At 42.2% G+C, this 12,063-nt stretch overlaps 1 protein-coding gene across 1 annotated transcript in view; it reads left to right on the top strand.

The window, feature by feature from the left end:
* Positions 1-12,063, top strand: part of TDRD9 (tudor domain containing 9) — a 129,258-nt gene that overhangs the window by 16,834 nt on the left and 100,361 nt on the right. Inside the window, exons 4-5 of the mRNA XM_044774403.2 lie at positions 5,353-5,459; positions 11,712-11,809. Coding sequence (XP_044630338.1) covers positions 5,378-5,459; positions 11,712-11,809 — 180 coding nt within the window. The 5' untranslated portion in view covers positions 5,353-5,377. The remainder of the gene's footprint in view (positions 1-5,352; positions 5,460-11,711; positions 11,810-12,063) is intronic.

The following is a 12,063-nucleotide window of genomic DNA, read 5'->3' on the forward strand; positions in this document are numbered from 1 at the left end:
ACGGTCTTTACTCTTTAGTTCTGTGTTAAATGACTACATAGTGTTTTTTCCTTTTACTGTATAATATTTGTTTCTTCTATTACTTTTTCCTTCAAGTGAACTGTGAAGAACAGACATCGTTTACATCAGACCTGCATGTCATGCATGATAAAGAGTGACGTGTGTGGTCATCCTACAGCTCCTGTTACTTATGCGTTAGAAAAAGCCAGACGTCGGCATGCATTATCTTCAACTTTCAGGTTTTCATGTTACATTGTGGTTACTGCTATGAAAAGGAAGGGAGTAAAGTTTATCGTGACAGACCGTCCTCCCAGATTTTCTACTAAAGTTACGACGAGTCCTGCTCCCTCTTCCTTTGAATAACCTCCTCAATATTGCTTTAATTTTTTAACTTTTTGCTCCTGAAATGGTAACAAAAATATCAGAAATAGATTGGATATGGATCATAAACCGGCTTCCTGTTCCAGGCCCCTGCAGTCTTGCGTTGTCTTCCGATCCAGCTTCCCTCTTGCTCTCCTCAAGAGTCTGTCTGCTTTTTCAGCCAGTCCTGGCTGCCCCGACACCTCCTGTGCTCCACTCACCCTCAGCTTTGGTCACACTGACTCTATCTTCTGAGGGGTTTATTTTCTCTCTTTTCCGTGTACCCACATTGTAGTTTTCTTTTTCAGGGCCCAGTGTAAACTCCAACTAATTTTTTTTTTTCTGTCTGAGGGAAAACATCACCTTGTTTTCCTTGGTCCTACTGTTCCTTTGAACTCTCTTTCTTGTTAAACATATGGAGAGACTACTCTGTGTTCCTCTTCTGTCTTCTTTCTCCCTGTTTTCTCATCTTTTCTGATTAGATTCTGCTCTGTCTTCCCCTGTAATTGCTCAGCGGATGTTTATGGACTGTGCCATGGCCCTGATGCTGGTTAGGGCCTGGGGATGCAGCCGTAAACAGGACAGTCCTGGTCTCTGCCCTCCTGGAGCCCGCCTTCTAGTGGGAAAAAAAGTACAAGTACACGAGTTGTCCAGTAACGTGGTCCTGGATCACCAGGCGTGGCATACTGTACTCCAGGCCTCCCCCAGTGAGATGTGGAGGTCAGGGAAGGCCTTTCTGGGTAGGGGATGTCCTTTAAGCGGAGACTTAAAGATCAATGAGCTGGCCACACAAAGAGTTTCTTGAAGGCAATCTCCCTCCTCCCCTTGACTCATTTAGCACCCAACTTGCCATTGAGACTATTGCTAAAGTCTGACCCTCACAGAACTTTTCTTACCACCTCAGCTCACATTCAGTACACTGTCCTTTGATCTTATTAGTGTAAAGCAATTTTTCTGGTACTCAGGGTGTGCTATGTATATTAATATGTTTTATTTTTTCTGTCCTATCTACTGAGATTGTGAGATTGAAATAGAGCCCAAATATCATTCTCTGATTATGGTAGTTCTATACCGTGTAGATACAGAACATAAATGTTTGTAGGTCAAGGTAAGGAAGGACCTTTGCATTAACTTTTCCTGTTTATCAGGGTGTAGCTGAGTTCACATTGAATTTTATTTATCAAACATTTTAGTGAGTCAAATAAATGAATTGTTTCTAATGAATTACAGTCTTATTAGGATATTTTGTGTAGAAGACATAAAGCTTAAACTATGAAACAATTAGGTCCATTTCTTTTCGGTCATTGTCACGGTTTTCCAGGCTACATCTTGTTAGTTGAATGAAATTTTTTTTTTTTGAGGAAGATTAGCCCTGAGCTAACATCTGCTGCCAATCCTCCTCTTTTTGCTGAGGAAGACTGGCCCTGAGCTAACATCCATGCCCGTCTTCCTCTGCTTTATATGTGGGATGCCTGCCACAGCATGGATGGCCTGCCAAACGGTGCCATGTCCGCACCTGGGATCCAAACCGGTGAACCCCAGGCTGTAGAGGGGGACCATGCGAACTTAACTGCTGCGCCACCGGGCCGGCCCCCGAATGAAATTTTATAAGACTTGAAGTGAAATAGGACTGTATCATTCATAATGTGTGTATGTAAAATTTTAAGATATGTAAGGAAGTACGTAAGATAATTTTGGAAAGATAAACTTTTGGAATTTTGAAGGGCAAGCTAAGGAGCCAGGCACAACTTTTACGTATTTACAGTCAGGGCCTTCTAGTATGGCACTCAGCAGCATTTCATTGCAATTTAAGGAAGATTTTTCATTGTGAGGAGACTAATATTCTTCTGTTTTTAATAACGTTAGCTTTATAAGGCTTAAAAAATAAGTATCTGGGTGTTGGGTTGATTTGGAATTGGTTTGACATGGGTGTGAGATGTTGGGGATTGGGCTTGTTTTGTCCCCATTTTGGGTAGCCGGTGTCTAAAGTAAGTGGTCATTGCTGCACCCAGGAGATTTTCCTGGTTCTTCCAATGCTGAGTAATTGTGGTGTGTATCCTGGGCATTTTAAATACTATATTATGGGACTCTGAGTCTTGTTTAAATCCTGTGTAGAATGTAGCTGACCAGCTGTGTTCAGGCCGCAAGTTCCAGCCGGCCTTCTGTGGGCTGTGGTTTCAAGGTCCATTGGGTTTTAGAGCCTTTGTCGTGTCATCTGGATCTGTCCTCCACTGTGCCACCTAGTGGCCATTCTGTAGCTCAGGTCTCAAACTCTGTGATGGGCTGTCTGCAGTCAGTGCATGCCCACCCAGCCCAGGGGTGTGCCCAGCTATTCATAAATGGCTTAGAGTCTGTGATTTCCCAAGTGCTTTCCTGTCCTTGGGGCTCCCCCCTTTTGGTCCTCTGGCCAGAAAGCTGGGGCTTTATTGCCCTGCTCTGCCATGTACTTACTGCAATTGCATCCACGTGCATCCACACCCCAGGGCAAGCAGTGGGAAGATAGAGAAACAAAAGGCAGTAAGGGTTTGCCCCATCCTCTTAGAGAGGGAATTCCCCTCCTTCAGAGTCTGAGGCACCTGCTGCCCCTGGAACATAAGAGAATGGAGAAAATAAAAAAAAAAATCTGGAGACTGCCCCCGTTTTGAGCGTTCGGAATCCACTTTCCTGCTCCCCAGGGCACAACTAGAGCTGCTCCTGGGGTTGCTCTGTTTGTTGGCTCCTGCTTCTGCATTCTGCACTGTGGTGAGTTCGGGTCAAGGGATACCAGTTAAAAAGTGGTAAACTCGCTGCTGGTTTGGTGGGGTTCTGAATTCTCGTCTTCTTCCCCCAATCTACCTGTTGGCATTTCCTTTTCAGAGTCATCACATAGCTGCTGGTGCATGCTGTCCAGCGTTGACAGCTTCATTCTGTGGGAGACACAGGGTGCTGTGTGTTTACTTGATCTTACCAGAAACTGAAACTTTGGAATCATTCTCGACGACTCTTTTTCTGCTTTTTCATACCCAGGTCTAATACGTCAGCATATTCTGTGGGCTCCCCTTCACTGCTGCCTCTCCAGTCTAGGCCACATCTCTGGCCGTGGTTATTGTGGTGGTCTGTTAGGTGGTCTCCCTGCTTCTGCTGTGTCGGTGCCCCTGTCACCCCACCCTGCTTCACCTGGTCAGAGGGATCCTGTTAAAATAGGAGTCAGATATTGTTATTTCTCTCTCTGCTCAAAACTCATCTCAGAACAAAAGCCCACCTCCTCATAATTACCCCTGCCAGTCCTGCAGGACCCCACCCCGCCCTCCTCTGGAAACTCCGGCTCTTCCTCCTACCTCTAGGCAACCCCCATCCTCTTCCTGCTCCCTCTCCTGCAGCCACATGGGCCTCCCACCTCTCCCTGGCGTACTCTTACCTCAGGGCTTCTGCTTTCCTGTGTTCTTGGTCAGGAGATCTTCCTGCTTACGCAACTGCATGGCCCTTCTCTTACTTTCTTCTGATCTTTGCTTGAATGTCACTTATCCTACTATTAACATTGCAACCCTCCTCACCCCATCTCTTCTCCGGGTTCCATTTTCCTCTGTGTACTTATGACTGTCTGACATACTCCATGTTTTACTGTGCTCCTCTCCCCAGCTAGACTGTCCACTCCCTGAGGACAGCCTGCCAACTGCTTTATCCCAAGTGCCTAGGACAGTGCCTGCATGGAGCCAGCCCTGAATTCTTAATGTGTTGAGTGAACTGATGAGTAAATGTCAGGTAAAGAGTAAACAGAAGAATGCTGATACAAGTATTAATATTAGGCAAAAGTAGACTTTTATAGAAATAGCATTTTATTAAAGTAAACCTCAAATTTCAAGAATTGTTATTATACATTCATTTTTCTGATAGCAGTGCATTTAAAGTAGACATTGGTAACAAAAAGATAGTTAATTATAATTGATAGGAAATTTTGCATATCACACTGCAGTTGTCTTTTTTCGTGTAATGTTATGGATATTTGTTTCTATTAGTGTGAATATAGCCATGGCATTCTTTAAGTGATATATATTAAGTAAAAGTTTGCCATAGTTTAGCTTGTCCCTCTGTCAGGCATTTTTTTCAGGTTTTAACTATTACAAATATTATGAAAAGATACCCTTCCTCCCTGGAATCCTTTATGCCCTTAGCCTGTTTTATTTTTCCTTTGTATCACTAATGAGTATCTTATATTTCTGTCTCCTTCACTAGAATGACGGTTTCCTAAGTGCCAAGACTTTGTTGGTTCACTGCTATCTCTGTGTCTGAGACAGTGCCTCTCATGTGCTCGGTGTTCAGTACGTATTTGCTGAATGAATGGACGCTTCTGCACGTGTCCTTGGTGTGCTTCCTTGTCTACATGTGCAGATATTGCTCTAAGGAAGATACCGAGGGAGGAAGTGTTGGCTTGCAGGAGATGTATGTTTTAAGTTTTAATAGATACTGGCAGATTGCCCTTCAGAATAAATGGTTGTACCCATTTATCACCCTCTTCCTATAATCTAAAAATATTTGTTCTTTTTGCCGATTTGAAGGATGAAAAAATGATTTCTCATTTTAATTTGCATCGACTTGGTAACTATCTAAATTTGAACTTATTTTCATTTGTTTGTTGACTATTTGAATTTTTTCTTCTATGACAATGTCAAAGTAACTATTCAAGAATTCCTCTAAGGGGCCAGGCCGGTGGTGCAGCAGTTACGTGCGCACGCTCTGCTTCGATGGCCCGGGGTTTGCCGGTACAGATCCCAGTGGACATGGCATCGCTTGGCACGCCATGCTGTGGTAGGCGTCCCACGTATAAAGTAAAGGAAGATGAGCACGGATGTTAGCTCAGGACCAGTCTTCCTCAGCAAAAAGAGGAGGATTGGCAGCAGATGTTAGCTCAGGGCTGATCTTCCTCAAAAAAAAAAAAAAAAAAGAATTCCTCTAGCACATGGGGATTTCTTGGCTTTTTGGAAACAATATACTAACTTTAAGTATTCTTTGCAGGCCACTTAGCCAAAAGAGCTCAGAAATGGAGTATATTAACAAATACAGACAGCTTGAAGTACAACAATTTGATATGTATGGCAGTGAACAGTCAACCAGTGGGCCAGGTAAACAAGTATTTGAATATCGTGAAATATGTGTGAGTTGTTCACATGTTAAAACACTGAATTCCTAAAAGTCTTCAAGAAATGTAATATTTTGGTCAATAAAGAATCCATACTGCTTGTTAACTCGGGACTGTTTTGGGGGGTGGTGAGTATATGATACGTTGTAAATTGCTCATTTTTTCTCTTTTAAATGTAGTTCCTGAATTGTCTGTTCTTTGGAAGACTAATAATGGTTTCTTACTTTACTCTTAATTAGAACTACTTAAAATTTTTATTTAAAGAATCGTTATAGTTTTTTTAAACAATAAACATGTTAAAACAAAATTTTAAGCAATGTATAAATGTATAAAATGAAAGAGAAAAGGTCTTTGTTAACACCCCCCCCACCAAGGGTGGCCTGTTCAAAATTCGGATCAGACTGGTTACCTTCTGTGAACGGGCAGTTTTGCTTTCCTGAGCTGATTCTTATTAGCATCAGGCCATATTCACGTAAGAGAAGTCACTGTTTGGTTTTTTGCTTTATAAAAGATTACGTGTCACAGACTTCCTACGAATTCAGCTGAGAAGCTCTGCCTCCTGTCCTTCTGCCCTGAGTGCTATGCTCAGGCTGAGGGGTAGAAGTTGGGGTTAGAAGAATACTTGTCTTTGTTAGCCTTTTGAAAAATTATGAAATACATTAATCCTTAGCCTTCTGGGGATTTATTTGGGCTTCTTGATGATACAGAATATTGATGTCTTTCATCAGTTCTGGAAAAGTCTGAGCCATTAATCTATACTCCACACTCTCATTTAGTTTTGTACTTTTCATTTTTTGTCACTATACTGTATTAAGGTTAATTTCTCTTTGTTTGTCTTTCACCTTAGAGTAAAAGCAGCATTGAGTTCTTTGCCTTCCTCCCTGTGTTCTTGCCTTTTATAGACTTCAGCCTCGTGTTTCCTCATTATCTCATCGACCCTTCAGTTCTTTTAAGATGATGTTTGCAGGGGCGGCTGGGTGGCACAGCAGTTAAGTTTGCATAGTCTGCTTCAGCGGCCCGGGATTTGCGGGTTTGGATCCCAGGTGTGGACCTACACACTGCTTAGCAAGCCATGCTGTGGCAGGTGTCCCACATATAAAGTAGAGGAAGATGGGCATGGAAGTTAGCTCAGGGCTGATCTTCCTCAAAAAAAAAAAAAAAAAAGATGATGTTTGTATATTTCACCTAGCATCTTTAGTTGCCCTCAGGAGAAATATTTGTCTGAACAAACCAGTGCATTATTATCAGAAGTGATAGTTCAAAATGTGTGTGTCTTTGGTCCACTTTTTACTTATGCTAAGAAAGATACAAAGTTGTACATATAAGCATGTTTATTACCATTGTTGCTTATCTGTGGGAAGGCTTAGAAGTCTCTCAATGTCAGTAACAGAGGATTGGTGATTTTATCTGTATAGTGGAATACTCTGCAGCTTTAATAGAAGCATGAAATAGCCGTATGGGTTATTGTGGAAGGACATCCATCATCTAATATTTCCATTTGGGGAGGCATATTAACTTTCACATGACAAATGATATAATCCTTCTTGTTACACCCGTATATACTGGCCCTGGGGCACGCACACAAACCCAGCGCACACCACCTGCTGGTCCTGGGGCATGCCATATGGAATTGCCACTGTTTGAAAGTAGCTGGATTACAAATGAATGCCTGCAATTCGAGATGTCTGCTCTTATAACTTTTGATTTGGATTCTCATTCGAAGCTGCTATTTTCTTTCTCTGGCCATAGCATCTTAATATATTTGGAGCTTTTCACCAGGCAGTCACGTAAATTATAGCTTTGGCTGCAGTTGGAGGATTTATTCAGCAACCAGTATTTATCAAGGTGTGTGCCAGGGACTGCACGAGGCAGTGAGAATATGATAAGTGAGAGGACCTGGTCCCTCCTCATACAGAGATTATTGTTTAATCATGTAGCTACACAGAGAAGTGCTTTTGGAGATCAATGTTCTGAAAGACAGCTTTCTGGGCCCTAAGACAAGGGTTTCTCACTTGAGCTGGGCTATCGGGAAAGTAACAGTGGAGCTTGGAGCTGAAGGATGAATAGAAGTTACCTAGGCAGTGTGGGATTGGGGTGGAGGGGGCGATGTGTGCATAGAGCCTGTGGTGGGAGAAAGCCTGGGTCTCCAGTCCTGGAAGAGGACCAGTATGCCGGGGAGTCTAGAGTCCGGGTGGGTGGGCCTGGGCAGGGTCACTTGTAGGCTGAATAATAGTGCCCCAAAGAGGTCCCCATCCTAATCCCCAGAGCCTCTGACTGTGTTCCCTTACGTGGTGAAAGGAACTTGCAGCTCTGAGTTAAAGAGCTTGTCCAGGTGGGCCCAGTACAATCACAGGGCTCTGCTAAGGGGGAGGCAGGAGGATCAGAGGTAGTAGTAGGGGACGTTAGTAGGTGACGTGACAACGGAAAACATAGGTTGGAGTGATATGAGAAAGGGGCCATGAGCCAGGGAATGCAGGCCACTTCTAGAAACTGAAAAGATACAGATTCTTCCCTATAGAACCTTCCTCCGGAAGGAAGCAGCCGTGCCAACATCTTGATCTTAGCTCAGTGAGACAGATTTTGGACTTCTGACTTCCAGAACTGTAAGAGAATAGATGGATGTTGTTTTTAAGCCACTAAGTTTGTGGCAGTTTGTTACAGCAGTAATAGAAAACTAGCACAGTTGTATTGGTTGAGGCTGGATGAGTTAGAGGCATGAGCGGTAATGACCGTGGGCCATAACTAAGAATTTTGGTCTTAATACTCAGAGCATTGGGAAACTTTAAATGTTCTATGTTTTTCTTGGGATGAATGTGAAGGGAGGAGAGGAATGTCATGTGATTAGATTGGTGTTTTGAGAAAACCGTTTTGTTCATACTGGAGGGAATGGATTGGAGGGGTCAGAGCAGATTCGAGGAGAAGAGTTGGGAGGAGTCGCCCTAGTCTAGGCAAGACTTGATGCTGATGACTAGGGCAAGGCAGTGGAGCTGGGGAGGCGAGCCGGTCCGGGGACAGTCTTACAGGACCCGGTGATGTGTTGCGTATGGATGTGAGAGAGCAGGGGCCACGGGAGGCAGGGAGGTGCTTTGAAGTGCTTTTGGAGCACTGAAGAAGAGAGATGAGGTTATCACACGTGTGTGTGTGTATATCCACACACAGCTATTTCTGTTTCTATTAGAACCATGAGATCACGCTGATAACCGATTCCAATCCAGCACCTCAGGTTTCAACATGAACGTTGTTTTATCAGGTTATAAAATCCTTTGATTCAAAATACTTTCGATTTTGATATGATAGAGGTGCCATTTCATCTATATAAGTGTTTTTAAAAATTATTTCTAAATTTAAGTCCAAGAATGCACATTCAGTGAATTCCTATAGATTACATTAGGATCATTTTATATAGTTAAAGGTGAATCATTTAAGAAAAGTTGAGATTAATAGCATTTCCTAACAGCTTGAGCTGGTTCCAAATTGTGGACTCCTGCAGGGTTCTCTTGCTTTTGTATGACAATTTCGAATTTGTCCTGGGACCATGTCTTTGGGTTGTGATTAAATGCCACAGTGCTGCCTCCCTTTTGACTTGGTGATATTTTCAGTGGTTGCTTCCATCCTCCTTACAGCTTTTCTCCCAGTTTTAAGCGAATGGCCTCTGTGGAATATATAATAACTGAAAAGGGAAACATTCAAGTTGAGTTAATTTTGTATTCAGAATACCATCCTATACTTGGAGAAAATAATATACAATTATTTATTTTGAAGATTTAATTTTATGGTTAAATCAGTAATTAAACTTATTTTCTATAATGTATGGTCTCTAGATTTTAAGATAGAGAAATATTATGTTCTCCAGTTAAAATCCATTATATACTGTTTGGAACCCCAAACTGCTGAAATTTTTGGTTAGATTTTATATTTGGTTGATGGTAATATAGTGGGGTAGCTTAATGGAGAGAAAGTAGCATTTTTTTATGGTTTCCAGTTTTTTCCAGTTCATGTAAAATATTTTAACGGTAATAACTTAGGATAAAGAGATAACAGGAAAATAAAAATAGCAAATTTTGAGGTTGAGATATTTCTCATGTCACTTTTGGATTATACATTGCCATATGTAGTTTGTTGATTTGCCTTAAATTATCTCTTTTCTTTGAGAACTTAACCATGATGCTTTTCCAAGTCGCCTACCTTTGATTTTGCTGCTGATGCATAGATGAAAGAGCAGACGGCCGTGAACATCTCTCTGGTTTCCTGTCCTCCCTCTGGCGGTAGACATGGAGGCAGGACCCGATTTGTACTGGGTCTGCTTCACCAGTGACCTAAAAACGTCAGACTGTGTTTTGTGTTATGTGGAGGAAGGGCTAGGGTTTAGACAGTACAGTTAGGACTTTTGGAATTTTTTTCTTGTAAAATTTCTGTCTTTAAGTTGCAACCTTCAAAATGCATGTAATCAAGGAATGTAAGTCACATCAATGTTGTCAAAGTAACAGCTTGTTTAGCAGCACTGAACCTGGGCTTAAAGTCTCTCAGCAAAAAATACAGCTGCTCCTTTTGTATTTCTAAAGGAGTCTGTCACCTTCTCTCCCCTTTGCAGAGCTCCTCCCTGAGTCCCTCCGTCCCTCTGTCCCCACTGCTTGTCCCTCCATCTCCCAGTGGTGTCCCCTGTCTGTCCTCACTCACAAGGCTGTGTGGATTCTCACCCCTTTCATGTATTATGTTGAAAAGGCCTATTATTGATTGATGAACCTACCAGCATCAAGAATGGGAAGGTATATGTTTGTTTTTTCCCCAATTCATGTATATATTATCTCAGTTCTTATGTTTGTGGGCTGGCCTGCATACTCAACTACCTTTCGAAGTTCCAAATAATTTAATGAAATGTTGGAACCATTTGTAAGTTAGGAAATGTTCACACATTGAATATTGCTCAGACTCGATGTTTTGAAGGTAGTGTGGTTACTTTTAAGGACTCTGTAGCTGAGAATTCTTCTGGAAGGGCTGAGACTGGGAGTAAGTACAACAATTGGGGAAACAGGAAGGCATCAGTGATTGTGTGTGGTTTTTTTTTAAAGGTGAAAGGAGTAGTGGAAGGAAAGTGAGATATGAGAATGGAAAGAAAAGGGCATGTTTGAGAAAGTTTGGCAGTCAGTAATGAGGTTGATTGGAAGATTAGAAAGCCGTTGAGGGCAGGACTTAGAGAACTTTCCCCCTAAGTCAGTGGCCACTGATGCTCTAGAAAGAACAGTTATCCACAAAGAAGACACTTTTGCTTTGAGAGCTTAGAACACATCTGGCTCCTCTGTTTTTAAAATTCAGAATGAGTGCTGCACACCTTGATTAAAATATGGGAAAATAGCCATATTTTAATTATGTATTATTAGGCTAATTATAAAACTCAGAATATATGTACAGGAAAAAAGCAGGAAAGCACAAGTAAAGCTTGGATACGTGTGAATCAGGCAGGAAGGGATGACGGCAGAAATGGAGGGGAGGAGAGCTTAGGACAGGGGAGTGAGGGCTGGGAGGAAAAGGAAAGGTGGGGTGTTGGGGAGACACCTGGGGAGCAATGAGTTCAGTCCGACATGGAGAGAGGGAGGCTTAACAGCAGATTGACTTCGGAAGTACAAGTTATTTCCCAGGAGAAGTCTGCATCCCAGGAAGTTTGATGGTTTGTCAGGTGGTGACCAGAGGTCCAGAATTTGTAGCGTAGCTGGAGAGTAGCATGTCTATTTACAAGAGGACATTGAGTAGGTCAGACTGTCAGAGCGCCACGTCGTGCGTCGTTATGAGTAAAGTTGCCCATTTTTATGATACCCATAGTTCATAAGTTGTGTTTGGTTGTCTGCTACCAATTTATTTTAGCAAGGAATGAACGCTTAACAAATTGATGCGTTCTATTAAAGTTTCAAATAAAAGTTTGTGCTTTAAGCTAACCATTTTAGTATCATTTTCAAGTGACAAGTACTGTGTTTTACAGGTCTTTTATCATAGAAGGTAGCGCTGAGCACATCCTTGATGGCTGTGAGGGAGGGATAAAAGTGTGCTCAGCTTATATAAATTATTAAGAGTGGGTACAAAGCAAATTTTCTGCTTGCACTGTTAGCCTGTAGAATATATGTTTTTGTATTTGTGTGTGTACATATATGTGCTATACATAGAGATTAGGTAGAACATTGGGTTACTTACCTTCTCTTTTTTCAGATAAGAAATAGCATTATATTGTTTTGTCTGAATCCAGGTCCAAGGCCACCTTTGGCTAAATTAAGCAATGTTACCTGCATCCCAGAGACAACTTATAAATATCCTGATTTGCCTATAAATCGATGTAAAGAAGAGGTAAAATTATTTTTGTCATAATGTAATTTTGCTCTTTGAATAAATACCCAAGGCCCAGCACTTTTGGCTGATAGGTCGACAGTGGTGAGGTGCCAGGTGAGCACACCAGGCGTGTGCAAGGCCCTGTGGCAGACGGTGGAGGGCGTACTGGGCACAGGAGGTGGTTGTATGCATAACCACCTGGAGAGTCTTCCTTTGACTGGACTTCGTTTGTTCAACCTTCCCCTGAGCTCGTCTCCTCACTCTGAGTGTGT

The sequence above is a fragment of the Equus asinus genome, chromosome 7 (genome assembly GCF_041296235.1).
Source record: "Equus asinus isolate D_3611 breed Donkey chromosome 7, EquAss-T2T_v2, whole genome shotgun sequence".
In the NCBI taxonomy this organism is placed as follows: Eukaryota; Metazoa; Chordata; class Mammalia; order Perissodactyla; family Equidae; genus Equus; species Equus asinus.